Source organism: Mytilus galloprovincialis, chromosome 2 (assembly GCF_965363235.1).
Source record: "Mytilus galloprovincialis chromosome 2, xbMytGall1.hap1.1, whole genome shotgun sequence".
NCBI lineage: Eukaryota > Metazoa > Mollusca > Bivalvia > Mytilida > Mytilidae > Mytilus > Mytilus galloprovincialis.
Window position 1 is genome coordinate 70,042,721 of NC_134839.1, and position 20,870 is coordinate 70,063,590.

General features: G+C 31.4%; 1 protein-coding gene across 19 annotated transcripts in view; it reads left to right on the forward strand.

Annotated features, from left to right (window-relative positions):
• LOC143064263 (ras GTPase-activating protein nGAP-like) overlaps positions 1 to 20,870 on the forward strand; it is a 111,862-nt gene that overhangs the window by 61,148 nt on the left and 29,844 nt on the right. For 13 of the 19 annotated variants that reach the window (XM_076236964.1, XM_076236965.1, XM_076236960.1 and 10 more), the window contains one exon: positions 8,135 to 8,245. The exons of 1 other annotated variant lie outside the window; for it this stretch is intronic. In XM_076236964.1, coding sequence (XP_076093079.1) covers positions 8,135 to 8,245 — 111 coding nt within the window. Of the gene's footprint in view, positions 1 to 3,996; positions 4,111 to 8,134; positions 8,246 to 9,194; positions 9,313 to 11,984; positions 12,158 to 12,753; positions 12,835 to 17,730; positions 17,899 to 20,870 lie in introns of those variants that run through there. 5 more of the 19 variants (XM_076236973.1, XM_076236976.1, XM_076236975.1 and 2 more) reach the window with 5 other exon arrangements.

Sequence of the window (20,870 nt, forward strand, 5' to 3'; positions counted from 1 at the left end):
TTGTTCAGTATATTGTGTCCTTGCCAACTAATACTGAGTAAAATGCATACATTTAGGTCATTCATGAATATACTGTGGTATATTTATACCCATGGTCTTCACTAGGGGTATTAAACTGGTAACCTCTGTCCATGAGTATATCTGTCACTTGAAATTGTTCTCAAGATCTACAAATCAGAGCTTCCTGAAAATCCTAAAATCCTGACACACTAGTATTCCCGTGAGTCTTAGTCTAAGTTTAAATGTGTAAGGAATAATTGTACACAACTGCAGGGATATTTTTACTGATAATACACTTATTATAAAAAAGAAGATGTGGTATGATTGCCAATTTACAACCATAGGTCACTGTAAGGCCTTCAACAATGAGTTAAGCCCATACTACATAGTCAGTATTTATTATGTTACTGACATTTCATAAATTAAAATGGTCAAATGGTGCAATATAAATATTGTTAACAAAAGGACAGCTTTTGCTAAAAAAAATAGAATTGCACAAAAAATGTCTTCCTTTTTTATACGACGGCAAAAAGTTTTTTGCGTCCTATAATGCTATCATGTTGTCATTGTGTAAGACATGATAGTGTCCTGTGAAAAAGTGTCCACATGGACAGTTTTTCATAGAATTTTGGTATTTAATAATTGTTGCCTGTGGTGTCGTCGTCCGAAGACACATTTAGTTTCCGAACAATAACTTTAGTTTTAGTGAATTGATTTCTATAAATTTTTACCAGAATGTTCAATACCACTAAAGGAAGCTTATGATTGATTTTGTGAGTTATCGTCCCAATAGTTTAGGAACTAGGGGCCAAAAAAGGGGCCCAAAATAAGCATTTCTGTAATTTTCAAACAATAACTTGTGTTTAAGTGTATGAATCCCTCTGAAATTATACCACAAGTTTCCATACTATGAAGGGATGGTTAGTATTGACTTGGGGTGGGGGAGGGGATGGTTATGGCTCAAAATGTTTTGGAATTAGGGGCAGAAAAGGGAGACAAACTAGGTTTTTCTGGCCAATGGACAATTAAGACAATTTAAAAGCAGTGTAAAGGAGGTAACTCAAAAAAATTCAACATACAATATTATGTATGTTTTGCATTTACATTTTTGTACCTCCTTTACACTACTTATAAATTATGTGTAAAGAAATATCAGGTTTTGGACTAATAGGCAAAAAAGGGGGGTGGTATTAGGCCAATTAAAATTAATTGCTAGATTTTCATCCCCGCCCGCCCCTCTGAAATCGTCCCGCCCCGATTTTTTTTATTTAACAAAAATACGATTTCCGGATTTTGTTCATGTCCGTTACCGGGAACCATCGATAATTTCGTTTCATTCAAAACTTCCTGTTTCAAATTTCGTTTTTGTATTTCTTCGAGTAATCAAACGAAAATGATTAAGTCGACATATTCTGCTGCTCTATGATGACAACATCATCTTCCGAGAATAGTGATTGATAACGAGAAGAGCATGAAATATTCGTGTTACGCTGAAACGCAAATTGCGGTAGTCACAAGTGAATCGAAAACCGTGTTTTTTTTCTTTATTTATACAATGACTTTGTGACAGGAAATGTGGACTGTGAATGATATCCAAAGCGCAAGAATCGTAGAACAAATTGGAAAAAAAACATGACTGGATTAAACAAATTGACACAAGCACGAACTTATTTGATTTATGACCGTATATTGAAAAAAAAGTCGACAAACACGCATTTTAATTATAACAAACCCTTGGCTGTTGTTATTTTGTTGACCAACAGCAAACACCCTCTGTAACTGTCCCAATACCTTCAATTTAGTCATTAAACAACAACTACTTTTTGGTTAAGTTCATGTTTTACATCATAATTACTTTCAACACTGAGTTTACATTTTATTCTGTACTCACAATACAGTTTGTACTTGTGTTGCATACAATTGTACCAATACATTTTATTGATTTTATGGGGACTACAAACCATTGCTTAGAAAGCAAAATAAATTTGGTGTAGGTATAGTCCAACTGAAGAGAGCATTTCTCTTCTTTTTGATGTATACTATAAATAGGTTTCTAAAGCGGCAATTACATGTATAACAGTGGTTGCCAATCAGGGATTTTTATTTAAGAGTTTAAAAATAGTGTAGAATTCCTTATACAGCATGTATATACATTATACAAGCTTGTTTTCCACTAGCATATACCCCGCGGTATGAAGAACTCGTGACGAGGGTATCATATGAAATAAAATTTAAAAAATAAAATCCTTCCACCCGCCCCATTTTTTTCAAAAATTTGGATGAAAATCTACTAATTAATTTTAGTTGGCCTTAGTTTGTTTTTTTTCTCCAAATTTTTGAAAAGTTTGAAGAAGAAATCTTTAATTGCACAATATTGTGCAATAGATTTGTAAGATCTTGACATTTGTTTTGTGTCAGAAACTCATATTATGCCCAAAATTTGATTACAATCCAAATTCAGAGCTGTATCAAGCTTGAATGTTATGTCCATACTTGCCACAACTGTTCAGGGTTCGACCTCTGCAGTCGTATAAAGCTGCACCCTGTGGAACACCTGGTTGATAGAATGCTTCCCTCCTCTCACTATAAATAATATGTGGTATGAGTGCCAGTGAGACAACTCTCCATACAAGTCAAAATGTATAAAAAGTTAACAATTATTGGTGAAAGTATGGCCTTAGAAGGATCATACCCAACAGCAAGGCTATAAAGGGTTCCAAAATGACATGTCTATTGGGACTTGTTCCCTGGGAAATGTAAGAATTGTGGAAAATCAACATAGTAAGCACTCTCACACATACATTTCTCATTTATGTTGTCTTTTGTATAATATGTTGCTTAGTTACCAAGAGAGCAGAGTCATTTGCCTAGTTCAGATGTAGAAAGACCAAATAAAGGATACATTTTTATTGTTGGATATGAAATTTGAAGTACTCAGCAGATGTTGCAAATGATTAAAATCCTTAAGTTATGAGTTTGTATTGCACAATAGTTGTCATGAAAAAAATGCATTTGTATGCTAATGCTTTATGTTAAATTTTAGTCATCACTCCTCTACTTTATCTGTTGGCCACATCTGCAGTGATAGAAAAAGTAAAATTGTAAAATAGCTATAAAATTGCAAATTTATTCTTCAGATTTTCTAAGTAAATTGATTTAGAGTTATGTCCCTTTTTATGCCATGGAATCATGCCAGGTGAAGATAAGTCTACCAGATGTTTCTACCAAATATTTCATGTCATTGTAAATAATTTCCTGTTCAACTCTCAATCATATACATCTGTTTTGGTGTTAGATGATTGTTAAACATCCATTGGCTACCAAGAGAACATATCTAATAGTGACATTATCCAGGTTTTTTATTCGTTGTATATTGGCAAACATCCTTTGTACATGAAGCCATTTTATAGTTGTGATATTGTGATGATCTTTGCACATTGTTGTTTCTTTTCTTGTTATATCTGTAAAATTGTTAATGATTGTTTTGAGAAGATACCTAATAGACCATTAATTATTAGGACCTTCTTATTGAATTGCCATGGTTCTAAAACCAGAGGCAAGTTTTCTCCAAATTAGTCATAAATTCACCTATAGATACGTTTTTGTGTTGCAGCATTGAGATATAGGAGTAACTCTTAATAAAGCACCCATCTGAAACTTACAGTTTATAAAATAAGATTAAAGGCCTAAGATCTAGACTTTATTATTAGAATATTAATTGTAGTCATTACTGGATTTGTTTACCAGAAGAGTAGTTTGTGCATTTGAAAAAGTAAAACAACAAAAAATATGGAACTCTGAAGAAAATTCAATACGGAAAGACCCTAATCAAATGACAAAATTAAAAGCTCAAACACAGCAAATGAATGGATAATATCTATGAAATATCCTTAAAATTTTGGGTGTAATAAAACTAAGAACAAGCTGAAGTAGAGACGTTATCTAACGGATACAGTTAGGTTTCCTCTTTCCTGTATATAAACATATATAGATTATAGACCCTGTCTCATCAAAACATTATCTGTCATAGCAATTAAATATTTGGGAGATGTCACTTCGCCAATCAAAGTCAGAGGCATTTCTTTGCAAACAGTCAAAATGCATTTTAAGGTAAAAATTTTTTACAAATTTTATTATTTAATTAAAGCTCTTTGTTATCTTTAATTCCTACTACCTAGGGTAGAGGTATTACATTAAATGGACATTCATTTATTCAACAGTATTAGAGAATATAATTGGATTTCATTTATTTATTTCAAAGAGAGTTTTGCCAAAAATAGAATGCGCCTTAAAACTTAATGATTCTCTTTTTTGATGACATTAACCATGAATTCATTCAAATAAAGAATAATTGAGGAAATATCAGCAGAGAAAGTAATGAACAATGAAGGTTATAAAAAGTGTTTCATATTTGTTATTTGTATTTGAATTAGGATAAAGTTGATGTTATCTTTACTTACCAGTATTTCATCTCTGATGAACAAGGATGTTTTTTTTTTATCTGATTAGAAGGTATATAAGCATTATAAATTTATCAAACAAATTTATTTTGGAAGTATGGATACTTGAACAACTAGTTTATCAGTCATCTGCATTGCAAGTAACATTTGAGTGAAAAATCCTGCAGATTCTTGTGGCATTGGATTTGAAAAGACTAAGAGTGCATTTGTTTCTAACCCGAAATTTTCTCATCGATGACTATCGTTTAGTAAACGTTAAGCTGCTAGAAACAAATACATCGTTTAATAAACTTTATCGACCCCACGTTGTCAGACAAAAATAGATTACACTCACGCACTGTAAACAAACAGGTAAAAGTGCGGGAAATAAATAACCAGGACTTTGCGAAAACAACACATGCTCGTAATTATTTAAACGACAGATGCAGAAACAAATTTATCGTTTACACGTCTCAACCATAAACGATCAACGACTACGCGACTACTTTGCGCGTACATCGTTTATGTGAACGATGTCAACGTTGACCAAAAAATGTAAGAAACAAATGGATTAAACGACTACGCGCGTAGTCGTTTACATCGTTTAGGTTAGAAACAAATGCGCTCTAAGTGTTTTTCTAATGTTGAGAATTTGGCTGAATCCTTATTTGTGTCTTCACAAATTAATAATGAAAAAAATCCAGTAGAATGAAGGTTAAGTACAAGCTTGACACATACACTTGTCTGTTGTGTGAAGACCATATGTATAAATGTCTCTTTTTTATGTTACTGGGTTCCATGGTTGAACATTTGTGCTGGCTTGTGTTTTAACAACCATTGTCGAATCTGCTCATAGAACAGTACTGTTGCTGTAAAGACTTAGACTCACAGCACACAAAAAGTACTACTGCTGTGAAGACTTAGACTCACAATGCACAAAAAAGTACTATTGCTGTGATGAATTAGACTCACAGCACAAAAAAAGTACTATTGCTGTGAAGACTTAAGACTCACAGCACACAAAAAGTATTTAACTGCTGTGAAGACTTAAGACTCACAGCACACAAAAAGTACTATTGCTGTGATGACTTAGACTCACAGCACAAAAAAAGGACTATTGCTGCGAATACTTAGAATCACAGCACACAAAAAGTACTATTGCTGTGAAGACTTAGACTCACAGCACACAAAAAGTACTATTGCTGTGAAGACTTTGACTCACAGCACACAAAAAGTACTTCTGCTGTGATGACTTAGACTTAAAAAAGTACTATAATTGTGAAGACTAAAACAGACTCACAGCTCACAGCTCACAAAAAGTACTACTGCTGTGATGACTTTGACTCATGTCACAAATATAATATTACTGTGAAGACTTAGACTCTCAGCTCACAAAAAGTACTAAATTTAAAAATCTTGAAGTGTAATTTTAAAACACACCACTCATAACACAAAGATATAATTGACAAACTAAGCTTAAACATTAGTTTAATCAAATGCTCATGCTGTAACATCAAGTATAAATGACAAGTTTGAAAATAATATTAGTAGAAACCAGTAAAACAGTTGTCATCTAGGAACCTCTGTCATTGCACTGATGAACCAGTCTAAAAATATCTGTGTACTTATTCGGCAGGGTAAATTATAAAGAAAGTTATGTTAACCTAAAAAGATAGTCTATGAATTGTGTATTTACTTATATAGCAATCTTGACAGTAGTTATGTTATCTATATATACTGTAGGTACTTTAGATACTATCATGTTAACAAGGGACATAAAAACTTAGATAGGGTATTCAAATGAGGTTTTCTTTATCTGTATAAAGATAAAAGACTGGTATGATGAGTAAAAATGATAAAAGGATAGAAACTTCAAAGCTTTGTACTAGCAGTCAGAATATTTTTAATACAATAGACATGGTAAATGAGATTAGTTTCTAAACAGTCTTCATAATTTATAAACTTAAGAACAAACTAACCTTGAGTTATCAGAAGAAAGGTGTCAAAGTTTGGGAAAAAGTGTTGTATAAGATAATATGAATAGAAATATAGATTTATATGTAGTTTAATTTTATTTCACTGAAAGATCCCCTTATCGAAAAAAAAGCCCTGCGTCAAACATTGCTGCAAGCTTGCAACAAACGTTTGCCGCAAACTTGCCGCAACCATTTTACCATGCAAATGAAGTTTGCGGCAAGCTTGCTGCAAACATAATTATGCAAATGTTTGTTGCAAACTTGCGGCAAACTTGCAGGAACTACACATATACTAATGTCATGTGTGAAGACACATTCAATTTATCTCTTTCAAATTACACAGCAACATTTTTACAAAGTCAATTCCTGTCTTTTTACAAACAGTCATTGAAAGAATTCTTGCAAACTCATGAGATTTAAGGAAATACATACATGCATTTGAATTTTGAAAAAGGGGCAGGAGTCATTCTCAAATGACATAATATACCTGTATTAAAAAATGATCAAGGTAAAATCTCAAATGTGTTTTGAGACTATAAAACTAGGTAATAATTGCATTACAGATTTTAACTTAATCTTAATAAACATGATCTTGATGGTGCAGTACATCAGTTACAAATTAAAACTTATAATAGCTTAAGTTTTTCAATCACACATACCGGGTACATGAATATATAGTTGCTTACTCAATTGTGTATGATGATAACATTAATTATTTCATTAAAGCATGAAGTTCTATTAATCATTTGTACTTACAAAATTACATACTGATTATCCCATATTATTGAACCAAAATGCCTCCTTGATCTCTTATATGTGAAATGCACTTCCAAACACAACCAACATTGACCTAGCCACAATTTCAAATTGTTAGCATCCAGGAAGTTCCAACTAGGCATGCCCAGTCAATATTGTGTAATTCCTGCAATGTTCTGGCAAACATATAGAATGGTCAAAGTTTTCTGCAATCTTGCGGCAAATAGATAGAATGTTCAAAGTTTTCTGAAATCTTGCGGCAAACATTCTTTATTATTTCAAACTTTCTGGCAATCTTACGGCAAACATTGATGTTTCTGCAAACTTGCCACAAGCTTGCAGCAATGTTTGCCGGAAGTTTGCAGCTAGGGGCAAACATCTGCAAACACTATTTTCTGTGTTCCTGCAAATTTTTTGTTTGCCGCAAGCTTGCAGCAAGTCTGCTGCAAGTTTGCTGCAAGTTTGCGGCAAACAATTCAGTTTCATAAGGGGACTGATTTTCATAAAAACAGTAGTAAATTAAAATCTATCTTTACTTCTAATTGTTGGGAAGAAAACAATGACCTTTTGTAGATGTAGTGACTGAGGGTTTTCCGGTATTTTTGTTGTAAATTTTTATCAAGTGGTGCTTTAACTTAGGGCCTCTGAGGTACAAGTAAAGTTTATAACAAGGAATAAATCTCTCCCAAAAGTTATAGCCCAGAAGATTGAAACAAATCAATCATAGAGATGGAACATTGAAAATATATTTGTAACTGTAAAAAAAAAAAATTATAATTATTTTTGATGTAGACTTTTTCTTTGGTGTTAGCTTATATTTCTACTTGTACCTCATGGCTTAAGTAAAGACCCTTGAAATAGATGTGAATATTTTGCATATTTTAATTTCACTTGCTTTTTGGTGTATTTTATGTTTGCACGTATTGTATTGACACCCTTTTTGTTGTTTTTTTCACTTTATAGAAACACTTTTGTGGGATCCTTGAAGAGGACAATGAGTCTTGGAAGGTTAAATCGCAAACGTAATCGTCAAAATCCTACATCAGAGGAGCTGCGAAGTTCCTCACCAAAATTGTAAGTAGTTCATGTTTTTATTTTTTCCAGTATCATATGCTTTATTCAATATTTCAGAAATTCTTAAGATTTTCAGATTTCAACATTTTTGCCCTAATATATATTCAGGTAGATTTCCCCCCTTATTTCTGTATTTTAGCACCTTCCATACTTTATTCCATGCTTTTGTAGTGTAACAGCAAGTTTGTGTAGTTATCTGTGTTTTAACTAAATTATTGGTTACTGTACCCTAAGCTTTTGTTCTTTAGGTTTGTTTTTTTAATAGCAGTTTGGTGTTGGTGGTTGTGGTTTGTTGTACTGGCCAGAAATTTATGTAATATTAGTTTTCAATAGATATTGTCTCACAGCGGTTAAAACATTATGAATCGATTACAACAATGGAATAACCAAAGTGACTTTGTATATAGAGTATAGTTATTTGAAAGTAATGTACCTCATCTTCTTCTAAATGAGCCTTCAATATGCATGGGAAACCTTGTTGTTTCATATATGCCAGGAAGACTATATTCTATAAAACATTCTGATGTATACTTAACTGTTAGACTTTTTGTTGGTAGTTCACTGAGGCCAAATCAGAAAATGTAGATGCCTCATCTAGGAGGCTTGTGTAAGATGTCAAGAGAAAATATGTATGGTCAGACAGATAAGGCAAACAATTTGAAGGATATGTGAAAAAAAATAGCCATTTGTAATATGTCCAAGGTTTTAATCACAAAAGATTAACTTGTGGATATAGTCAAGATGGCCAGTAGTATTGATGAGAAATAAGATGTTGTATCCTGTTTGTTTAACAGATGTCCGCTTTAAAGGCTTTGGTTTGTATATTCTCAGTAATTATATCACATCTAAACAATAAATCAGTCTTTAAACATTGTTTACTCTTTCCATGGTGAAATTCCACATGCAACAACTCAAGATGTATACTAATTTTCTGCAAGTGTCTTTCACTGTTGGCATATAGAGCTAGAATTTAGTTTGGAGTTTTTCCAAGATAGCGTTTTAATAATGCTAAAAGCTTCTGTCAGAGAAAGTGTTTTTAGGGGAATAAATTCATCAGCTGAAATGAGGTATGTGGCATTTTTATAGAATTTTAATACCATTGATGGTGTTTAAATTTATTAGAAATAATGGTATATAATTCAGCTTAAAATTCATGTGCATGTACATGTATTTTCTTCAAGTTTATAAATAGATATATATCTTAGCCAATTTATCTGACCTGTTGATTATTTCTTGTTAGTCAACCTGTGGTTAGTTGATATAAGTTCCTCATTGGTCACAATTCAATTATGGTGTCAAATTTTCTTGCTTTCGTGAATCCTCAGAATTTCTAAATTAAGACATCACTAAAAAAGGCAACTATGCTTGATGACATCACATTTAAAGAACAGATCGTTAGAAAAGAAGAATTAATTTTGCTCTCACGACTGTTCAATTCTAAATAATCTCAATTTGAGAAATATTTGTTTACACTCGCTGTAGTGGTAGAATCTACATATATATATAGTGGAAGATGATTTGACATTCAGTAGTTTTAATTGGCTACATCATTTCACAAACATTGGTCTCTGCTTGATGTATTTAATTAAAGAAAGATTCTCATGGAGAATGTTGATGTTGCGTCATATTAAGGAAATGGTGTGTTGTATTATTGTTGTTTATATATAATTATTCGTCTTAACATGCTCGTATCCTGTGTTGACATTTTTTCCCTCTTCCTGTGTTATGTGATGAGTTGCACGATTTTAGAAAAGTAGGAAATAAGTAATTGCATTTATACTTTGCACCATGATCATAGAGCCTATCCTGTATGTAATTTAAACATTTTTTAAGACTTTAGATTACAACAATTCCCCCCCACGCCACCAATAAAAACCTTAATTTTTTTAATAAAAAAGACTAGATGTTTAACTATTAAGTTTGATGGGATATGGGATTATCTTATGCAGCTATCCCCAGCCCCTCTTTTCAAGATCGTCATGTCAAGTGATATATAGAAAGAAGTAAAACCCTCCAAGTTCTGCAGTTTTAATGATAATTGACTAGTTATGCTAATAGTTTTGTAGAGAGACAAAATATGAGTTATTACCACCTATCCTATGCTGAAGTCATAGTTTCACATGTGTTTTTCATACTAACCTTACTTTACATCACCTAATGATGATGCTGTTACATCATGTTGGTGCAAGCTTAATCAGCAGGAATCATGACTTTCAGCACACTTTACAGGTAATATTTTAATTCTCGTTAAAATTGGGTGAAAAAAATGATTTCTTTTAAGTAAAATTTTAAACGAAACAATTAAAATCAATCAAATCTTGGACTAAGACAGCTTTGTTTTGGGAAATCCAAAGAAATTAAAAAGGACAGAGTTTTTGGTCTCTTTTTTAGTTTTAATGTTTGTTTTCCATAATTGGAATTGGTGACGATATCTGCATACAGAAATCAAAGTTTTTAGCCTTCTTGACCAAAAAAGAAAGATTTTAGCTACCATTGATATCAAGATTTTTTTATCAGAAGGTAGGCACTTCCTGTGTGAAAATGTTTTTGGCAAGGGTTGTGCTCTGTATAATTTCTTGGCATCTGTGAGTTGAATGGTCACAATGTCTGGCAGATCCACCATTTAATGAAGGAAAAAAAAATTGATGGTTGTGTTACCAATGAAGACCAAATGTTCCATAATAAAATGGCACTGTTTTATTTAAACATCATAGACTCACCATTCTGAAATTTAATTTGATTTTGAACACAATCTATTTAACCAACTTTGGTCAAATTCATTTTTTTGGCACCAATATATTGGAATACCCATTTTATAGTCCATGATTGGTGAATTATATTAAACATGTTAAAGGTCACTGTATTGGAATAAGCATTATATTGAGGAATTAAAGGTGTTAATTGTATTTTCATGTCTTTTACAAGCCAAGATTCTGGATAACAACATCTGCTGTATTGCAATAGATTATCTGCAACTATACCTCTCATTGATTTGAAAATTGGCATTTTGCATGATGAGTTTTAAGGTGTAATCATTTACACAGCTCTAGATATTAGAAGATGTGATATGAGTGCCAATGGGACAACTCTCCATCCAAGTCACATTTTATAAAAGTAAACCATTATAGGTTAAAGTACGGTCCTCAACACGAAGCATTGGCTCACACCAGACAACAAGCTATAAAGGGCCCAAAACATGACTGTTAAAACCATTCAAACAGGAAAACCAACAGTCTTATCTATGTATAAAACGCGAAAAGATAAACACCTATGAACCTGCCACATTAACAAACAACAACTACTGACCATCAGGTTCCTCACCATTGGATTCTAAAAAGTTACCACCATAGATGTCATCTTTGAATTTTTAATGTGTGCACTGTGCCCACTTTGGTTCAAAATTACATTGGTGATTGTAAGGTGCAATACATTTTCATGACTAGTCTCCCCTGATTAAAAGATGTCGGGTGGGGGGTCAATTTACAGTACAGGTAATATGAACTTTTTAAATGCTAAAAAAATGATAAAATGCTGTATGAGGACTAAAGTTAATTGTGAAAGATGACACATTTATACATAATAAGATATGAAATGAATATGTACTAAAATACTTGTGTACCATGTGGTGTATACTTAAAAAGTATCTTTTTCAGGAGTCAAATTTCATGACAATTTATACAGTAATATATGCTAATATATTATGATATAAGAATATGACATCTGATATGTTATAATAGTGTCACCACAGATCTGTATAGCTATGAGGTAGATAAGAACAAAAGTGCTGCTTCTATTTAATAAAAAAAAGTTGGGTGTGTATAGAGTGCATCTTTAAGTAAATATAATGGATTCTAACGGGAATGGTTCTAATTTTTTGGCAGTTTTACCTGGAATAAATGTTATCAATTTTTGGTAAGTTCAAATGTAATGATAGTCTTCTGAGGATAATTCAGAGGTTTGTCTTTAAGATGTCTTGTTTTATGGATACCAACAATTTTATCTAGAAAACTGGTGATTATAAATGACTTGAAAGTTCAGATAGTACAATATTTTGCAAAATATTGAATTTTTTTGGGGATACTTTTTCAAACATAATCATTTTTGTTGTATATAAAGTATAAAAGTATCTTGTATCCAAACTAAAGTGTGGATATAATATATGTACTACTAAACAGGGAATAATAATAGGGATAGAAGATCAACTACCGGTACCATATTATAACTTGGCGAGTATATCTGATGTACTAATGTATGAACTTATGACCATGATTACTATGGAAGGAAATGATGTTGCATTGTCAGTTTATACCCTGAGAAGGTTCAACTACTTCATCTTAGGGTCAATGAGTACACTAAAAGTGAACGTAATTCGTAGTTATTATCTAATTATATTTTACATCATGTGAAAAATGTCATCATTTCTGTTTTTGGAGGAAATCATGGATTTTGTTATGATTCATATTGTAAAGAATATATATAATTAAAGTTTTTAAAATTGTCTTCAGTATAATGAAGTATTGTTTAGATGATAAAAGACCATAAGTACTCATTGTTAAAGTTATGCCAACACAGTGTGTTAGAAGAATAAGGTAAAACATAAGTCATTATAGCAAGCTAGGTTTCAAATTAAATTTTAAAATAGATAAAAATTGACAATAGACTTACTTGGACAGTAAAAGAATACAATTTAGAATATTGTTTTGTTTTTATGTTGTTATACGTTTTGTAAGCTGTCTTAAGTTAATTTGTAAAAACAATTGTTTATAAAACCTTTTCTTCTAAAAAAAACAATTATTTCGTAAACAAAAACAATATGTATGATAAATATTGAACGAAGTCTGATTACAATGTGAGTCACTTAGTTTGAAAAACAATTAGTTATTCCTTAGAGTTTTATGATTGTAATTCCAGTAGTTCTGTTGAGTGTAGAGCTTTTAATTCAAGATGACTCATCTAACAGATAAACAATTCAAATTCAGTTTACCTGCATATTCATTAAAGATGGAGAAATACTTTTTGAAAAAGATTCCCTTTGGGGAACTTAATTTGTTTCTATTTATACATAAAATAGAAAGTAAATTCTGAAATTATTTCTTTGGTCATAAAACTGTCCAGTTATTGAAACAGCAAAATGCTGAATTTTTTTCAGCATTTCAGTCCTGCTAAATATATTAAATGTTGTGTATCAAAATTTGGTTACTCATTGGCAGATCCAGGGGAGGGTTCCGGGGGTTGGAAACCCCCTTTTTTTGGACGATCAATGCATTTGAATGGGGAAATATAGTTGGAACCCCCCCTCTTTTGTCCTGCATTGGGACACCCCCCTTTTTTTTAAATGGCTGGATCCGCCCCTGTTGCTGCATCTTACATTTTACCTTTGAGTGACTAGGGTAAATAATCCAAAAGTTAAAAGATATTGATTTAAAAAGATAGGATTGTTGATCACAAAAGTTGAGAGGATAAACTAACTTATTTAAGTTTCAAATAATATAGCTTTGTAACAATTTTATAATGGACTTATGCTTTTATTCCCTATTTTTTTCTCTCTCTTTCTCTTTTTCCAAGTCAATTCTTGCATCTCAGTCTGTTATATGTAACTCTTCAGTATGATTATAAGGGCCTGTCCTGTCAAATATATATTGTCAGTCTTCAATATCAAATCAAACAGGTTTAATTATATATCTAAACTTTGAATTTTGTCTAAGTAAGCTATTTTGTTTATCTTGTGTTGTAATGATGCTGTCTCATTTAGGTTCACCCCATGTCCTTAACGAATTTACAAGTAATATGATGTTTATTTGTCTTACAAAAGATCCTCATGTGACATTATCCATGGCATATCTGACACATTGAATTGGAAAGTTATCAGGAATTACCAAGTCTCAGAAACCACATTCTGTTCTGTTCTGTTCTGTTTTGTTTTGGTTTTTTCTTTTCTCCAGGGAAATGTTTTTATTATGGATTTAATGTAAAAATCAATAGAGACATGTGACATTTTCCTTAGTAAACATGGTAGCAGCTGTATTGATAACTAAGATTATTGACTGATCTTATGTTGATCTATGGCTCTCGGAAAAGGATTTTTGGATAACTAGTCATTCTAGGATTTCGTTAAAGAATAGTCTTTTCTCAGGTCAGTCTGTAATTTCTGTAATAATTGTGATGATGTCAATATGAACATGCTTGTACAATTTGTAAATTTGCTTGACATCTTTTCAATATGCTAATATTATTAGAAGATTGTATAGTTGATTTATATTTATTGGTTTTTTTCTCATTTCATTTTTAACTAGATGATGATCTACATTGTATATTGCTTTAGTAACAGGTTAAATTTTTTACCCCCCAGTTTGAAATAGTAATAATTAAACTTGAACATGTTGTATGTCTGCAGTGAGTGTAAGTCATATACAAGATGCTGTTTTATTTAACACCAGACAGATCAAGGTCAGTGGTTTTTGCCGAAGGGAACTGGGTTCTCCAACCTGCAAGTCAGACATTTCTTGGGCATATCTGACAGAATCGAAGTCCATTTGGCTAAGGGAGGCTAAGACTGTAAAGTCAATAGAAAGATTTATGTTAAGATAAGTATGGTGTTGACTGACTGTTGAACAGATTATCAGTATATCTACTAACTGTCAATAAACATCAGTGATAAATCACCTTTTGACCAGTAACTATAAACCCTAAGCAAGGTCAATAAACCACTAAGTATGGACAGACATAAGTGCTACAATTTGGAATTGCAGGTAAAATAAAAATAAAGAAGCATACTTTAGCAACTTTGAAAATGGAAGTCTAAGAAAAATATGTTTTTTATTGTGTGTTTGGGGGGTCTTTGTTGTTTTTGTGTTTGTTTGAGGGGAGGAATAATTGGGTCAAGGGGTCACTAGTATTGTCTAAAATGGTAGATTGTTGTATAGGTACAATTGTATTAAAATTTCTTCAAGGTGTGGTTTTAACCATGATAGATACATTTAATTCCTTTGAATCATATAAATACCTCAGACAAGCTGTTACCATGCATATTTTAGTGTGTTTTCATTCTATGTTGTTTGCCTTGCTCCTATAATTGTTTTCTTGCATGCAAGACTTTATTTTTTATGGAATCTTTGGAAGCCAAAGAAAACAGTAAAGTTTATTGAAATAGAAAACCAATCTCTAGGATGTTTTATTTTTATAGAAAATAATCAATTAACTGTTCCTGCAAATCAAGCATGAAATGATTGATGTGTCAGCATGATGTAAAGCTTTGTAGTGATGCTGATTATTTAGTGGTCATTTGAGAGTTTTATTCTTGATTGAAGATCAGATGAGAATTTGATGAGGAATAGGGTCCTGCTGAGAGAATAGAGATAAACATTGAAGCACCTGTTGAAGCAATTGATACTGCTTTAGTGGTTACAACTCTTATTGCCAGAGTGTGTTTTGATTAGATTCTAATACTTTTGACTATTTGGCACCTCTTTGGTGATGTCCTTATAACTGGACTGGTGTGAATTAAAGGTATTTTACAGAGGCTTCATTGTTCCTCACTTATCTAGAATACTGTGGACTTCAAACCAAATTTTGTTTCATTTGTTTCGATTTTAATTTTTTGGTTAACAATAATACATTTTTTTTTTTTTTGGTGGTGGGGGGGGGGGAGGGGGATAGTCATGCAAATTCTTCTTGTCACACATATCCACTGACTTGGGTCACTATTATTCAGCTCTTTTCTTAAAGATGAGTTATCTTGTGTGTACTGAAATAAGAATGAGTTTTATAAATATTAAACCAATGAATTATGTTTTATTTCTATATAGACATTTAGTTCAAGAGAAAATTTACAATTCTGTCAATCTATTAATCCTATTCTTGAAAAAGGTTTTTACTATTTTAGGATAATTTTAATTGCCATTGTAGACAACAATGTGTGTTTAGCTAGTCATCTAGCACTGGGTACAAAAATCCATGTAGTTTGTTTCTATTCTTTAATAAACAGACCACATTCCTCTAACATAATCTTATTCTGAAAATATTTAGCAGTCAACTATATATTTAACCCACAATTATAATATATATAATGTACATTCTTTAAGTCATTCAAGACTAAAGAGCTAGTCAGTATAAATCAATTGTGATGTTTTTAAGTAGGTTTATTATTATTAACAGTTGGGGTCATTCCAAATTAAACTTAATATAATTTGTCATGGCTTATTACAGTTATTATTTTTAAATGAGGAAAATTGAAACTAATTGGGTTATGGAAATAGGCAATTGAAAACAGTGAAATTCAAGTTGGGGGGAAAAGTGTGGTTTTTGACTGTTTCCAATTATTTCAAAATTCTATGATCTGATAAAAGTGATTAATAAATAGGATGCAGATGGCGTAGTTTAAGAAATAAGGGAGGGAAATATTAGTTAAGATTAGCAGTATATAAACATTAACAAAGGGCCTATTGGAACCATGATATAGTGTGGATTTGTATTGATTTCTAAAGATTAGGTATGTATCCGTTTTAATTTGGGTCTTGACAAATGACCTGTCTCATCCTTTATGATCTGGTTCTACCTTTTTTTCTTTGTTCTATTTTTGACCTCATTGAACTGACAAGTTGAAAAAAAAACAACAAAAAACAAAGAGTTTCACTTATATATTTGCTCGAGAGGTCATTTTTTGGTCGTTCACTAGCAGTACTGTTTGTTTATTTGTCCCTATAATTATTGTTGACTTTTACTACCTCTTTGAGACCTCTTCAGTGGTAAATTTGGGTAGAGACAGTTTAAAAAGTACTTGAAAACTTCTAAAATACTACTCAGAAACAATGTCAAAGGATCAAATATAGAATATAGAATATGAATTATTTTCTCTCAGTTCTATCAGATATTCATCTCAGTTGATCATGTTACAATGAAATATGAGAAAGATTGGCCATTATGTATAAGAACAAATGAATAATTGCTCTATTATTTGGTTGGAGGTCAAGTATTTATTATGCTGACTACAGAGTCCTCTAACCTTGTCATTATGTGTGTGTAGATAAAAGAGAAAATATGATGGATAAGGTTCACCATGGCTGTAGCCATGCCCTAAATGATTAGGAGGAAGTTTTGCCAGAGAATTTCTTTTGTGAGCTGTCAATTCAAACTTACATTTTATCTAGAGAAGGGATTAGAAAACAAAAATTACAATGATAAAGCATGCTTTGAAGAGAAGAATGGATGAGACCCAAGACTAAATGATCTACATACCTAAAACATTTGTGCTATATCACTAGGAAGAAAGATAGTTGTGTTATTATAGGATATAATTGATACTGCATAATATACTGGAGTATCTTATCAAAGTAGAATTTTCTGTCGGACTTGAAATATCATAGGAAAAGAACTCTTCATTCTCTGTTAAAAAAATTATTTATCAAAATACGGAATTAGATTAGATAGCAGTTTACCAATCGCTAAATGTTTTGGCGCATTTCTACCGAAGCGTTTTAAATTACTGTAAGCTTGATAAGAATAAGAAACAACAGGTTTCGCTTCAACAAATGTTCAAAAAGCAAAGCAGTCAATTTTAATTGTTTTATTGATGGATATTTAGATTGGATATTATACATTTTTAAAATGTCGATTTCTGAAATGGACACTGAGGAATACCTCTCCAGACTATATAGGTAAGACCCATCTTTGATTTTAATGAAAAATAAAGTCTTGGTTTAAAAAAAGTAAAAAATAGGACATTAAACAATACAGGAAAACAATTTTTTCGAGCAAAATTTCAGCATTTTATTACTGAATTTCTTGTTGACTTTTGATGAAACTGAGATAGATTTTTTTTCTTCAATTTTCATCTGAGTCTTTATTGAAACATTTGTTATAAATATTGAGATATTGTGAATATTTTTATGTATTCTAAATTTATTCTGGAAGGGTTAAAAATGAAGTTATATAGATAGCTTCAATGAGGGTTAAAAATATGTCAAAATAGAAATATTTATTTGGAAACCTCCAAGAAAATGTGTATGGAAATATGGTGATATTTAAACCAAAATTAGAATGAAAATACCTGGACAATTTAAAATGGTAGAATCTGCTTCATTGTGGTTCTAGAATGATATTCTATAAGACTAAAACATAACCTATTATCGTTTCTGCATCTTTAAAAAGTTCAGAAAAAGCCAGAAAAAAGCTTAATGCATCTGTACATCTAACCAGTCATTTACCTTTAATACTTGTTTTCTTATAATAATTGCTTAATTGAAAAATATACATCAACACATATAAATCAATTAGTTAAATTCTAAATTGAAGGAGATTAAAAGCCCCTTCTTGACTAATTTTGTTTTTGTTTTCAGTACATTTTTTTTATTTTTGATTGCCCATGTCCATCAAGCTTCCCCCTCCCCCTTTATTGAAGTTCTTGATACAACACTGCAAATTACAAATTATTTTGAGTGTGGTTGTGGATTGAAATGATGAAAAATGGAATTTCAATTTGTTTTAATCTGTTTCACATTAAGGTTTGCCTACCTTTCTGAACACATTTTGTTAACCTTTCCAGTGATGATATTACACTGTTGTATCATGCTACCTATGGCATAGCCTTTTATTGCCTGTGCTATAATTATCTTTTTCAAAAAATCTTCAGATAGTGAAATGGTGATTGAATACCATGGAAATCATTCAATATCAGATATGTTTAAAAATAGTACATGTCAGAATATTGTCTGTCTGCATTCTTCATAGATTATATGCATATTTGATAGAACATTTTGCCAATATAAATATGATATTGGAATCATTATGGCTGCAATGATGCAGTATAATGTCCTTAGACAAATAATAATGGTACATTGCTCAGTGGCTTATCATTTCAAGGATAGAGTACAAAAATTAACATGAAATCTGAAAATCTTCAAGGATAATGAGTACAAAAATTAACTTGAAATCTGAAAATCTTCAAGGATTGAGTACAAAAATTAACATGAAATCTGAAAATCTTCAAGGACAGAGTACAAAAATTAACTTGAAATCTGAATGTTTTATTGGTCTTGACTCTTGTAAATATGATCTGTAAATGTCGATGTTCTTCACAGTTTCATTAACATATTTTGCATTCATGTGAACTGAAGGTTATTTAGAAGGTAATGACCATGGATGTAGGTTTACAAAGAACATTCTCAATATACAGACATCATACTTACTTATAATTGTAGGAAACGTTGGTAATTTGATAATGATTTGACAGCAACCTTTTGATGTATTTTCACTTTTTTGATGGGAAAAAAAGTCTTTTACAATGTTTGCATATTGCTTTTTGCAAGTATAAAAAAATCAAACAGTGAGAAAGCATGATGGCCCTTTTGATGTGTTTTCACTTTTTTGAAGAAAAAAAAAGAGTCTTTTACCATGTTTGCACATTGCTTTTTGCAAGTATAAAAATATTTTTAAAACACATCAGAAAGCATGATGAAGCAAACAGACAAATTGGTTGATTATTAGAAAACAAGTTAAAGTAAACATGTGTTCCTCCAGGTGAATGTCTGGTTAGATATATTACATCATGAAAATGTTCTAGTATAATTAACACCCTTCAAATACATCAGTTCCTTCCAACTCAACTCATTACAGATAATTCTTCCATGTAGATAAAAAAACATTTTTTTTTCTTTCAAGGTCAGAAATGTGCAATGTCAAAAGAAGTTCCAAATTTTGTTGAAGTTCTTCGTACACCATTATATATATATATTTATTTTTTTTTTTGGGGGGGGGGGGGAGGGGCATTATTTTTAAGTCTGCCTTTAATTAGAGAAAGTTTCCAAAATTTAATACTGCATTTTTTCCCCCTCCTAATTTTAATATTATAGTATATATTTTTTTATATCATTATTCTAGTCACTCAACATTAAGTCACTATGCAAAGATCTTATAATTACTCAATTATGCAATCATTTTGCATAAAAGATAAAATCACTATGAAAGTCCCCTCAGGGTATGTCTAATACTTCTACTTAGAACAGGCTTATTTGGATTTTTCTGCATTGGTAAAAAGGTGCACTCCACTCCTACTGTTGAATTAAAATTACAAATTTGTTACCTTCATGTGATTATTAAATCTCAGGATTTGGTTCAAATAATACAGTTACACTATTCCAAATATGATTTCCTTAAGGGGGTCAAATTGGAATTAGAAAACATCATGTAATGTTGACATTTCATGTAATATGATCACCCATTAATAATAGGTTTTCTTTTGAAATTAACATTTGTCAGCTGGTATTTAAATATCTTACATTAACATTAAATATTTGTTTTCTTTATGTCCACTGTGCTTAATGAAGCAGGTGTCCTAAAGTGGCTACATTTGATTGGTTTTCTTCTATGTTACACTTGATTTCATTGGTCATTTACTGTGTCATCAGCTGGTCAATAGTGATTAAATCAGGCTCACAAGTATGTTTATTTCTGATCTTGTTTTGGATCAATGAAAATAATGTATAAATTCCTGTAATGGAATTCAGGTCTTTTGATCAGCCTTGACAGTAACTTTTAGAAGCATGTGATATGAACATAACATGGATTTTTAATGAAATTTTTCTGCATTGCCAGTTAAAAAGTAAGTTTGTCATTATATTTTTCGCAAATT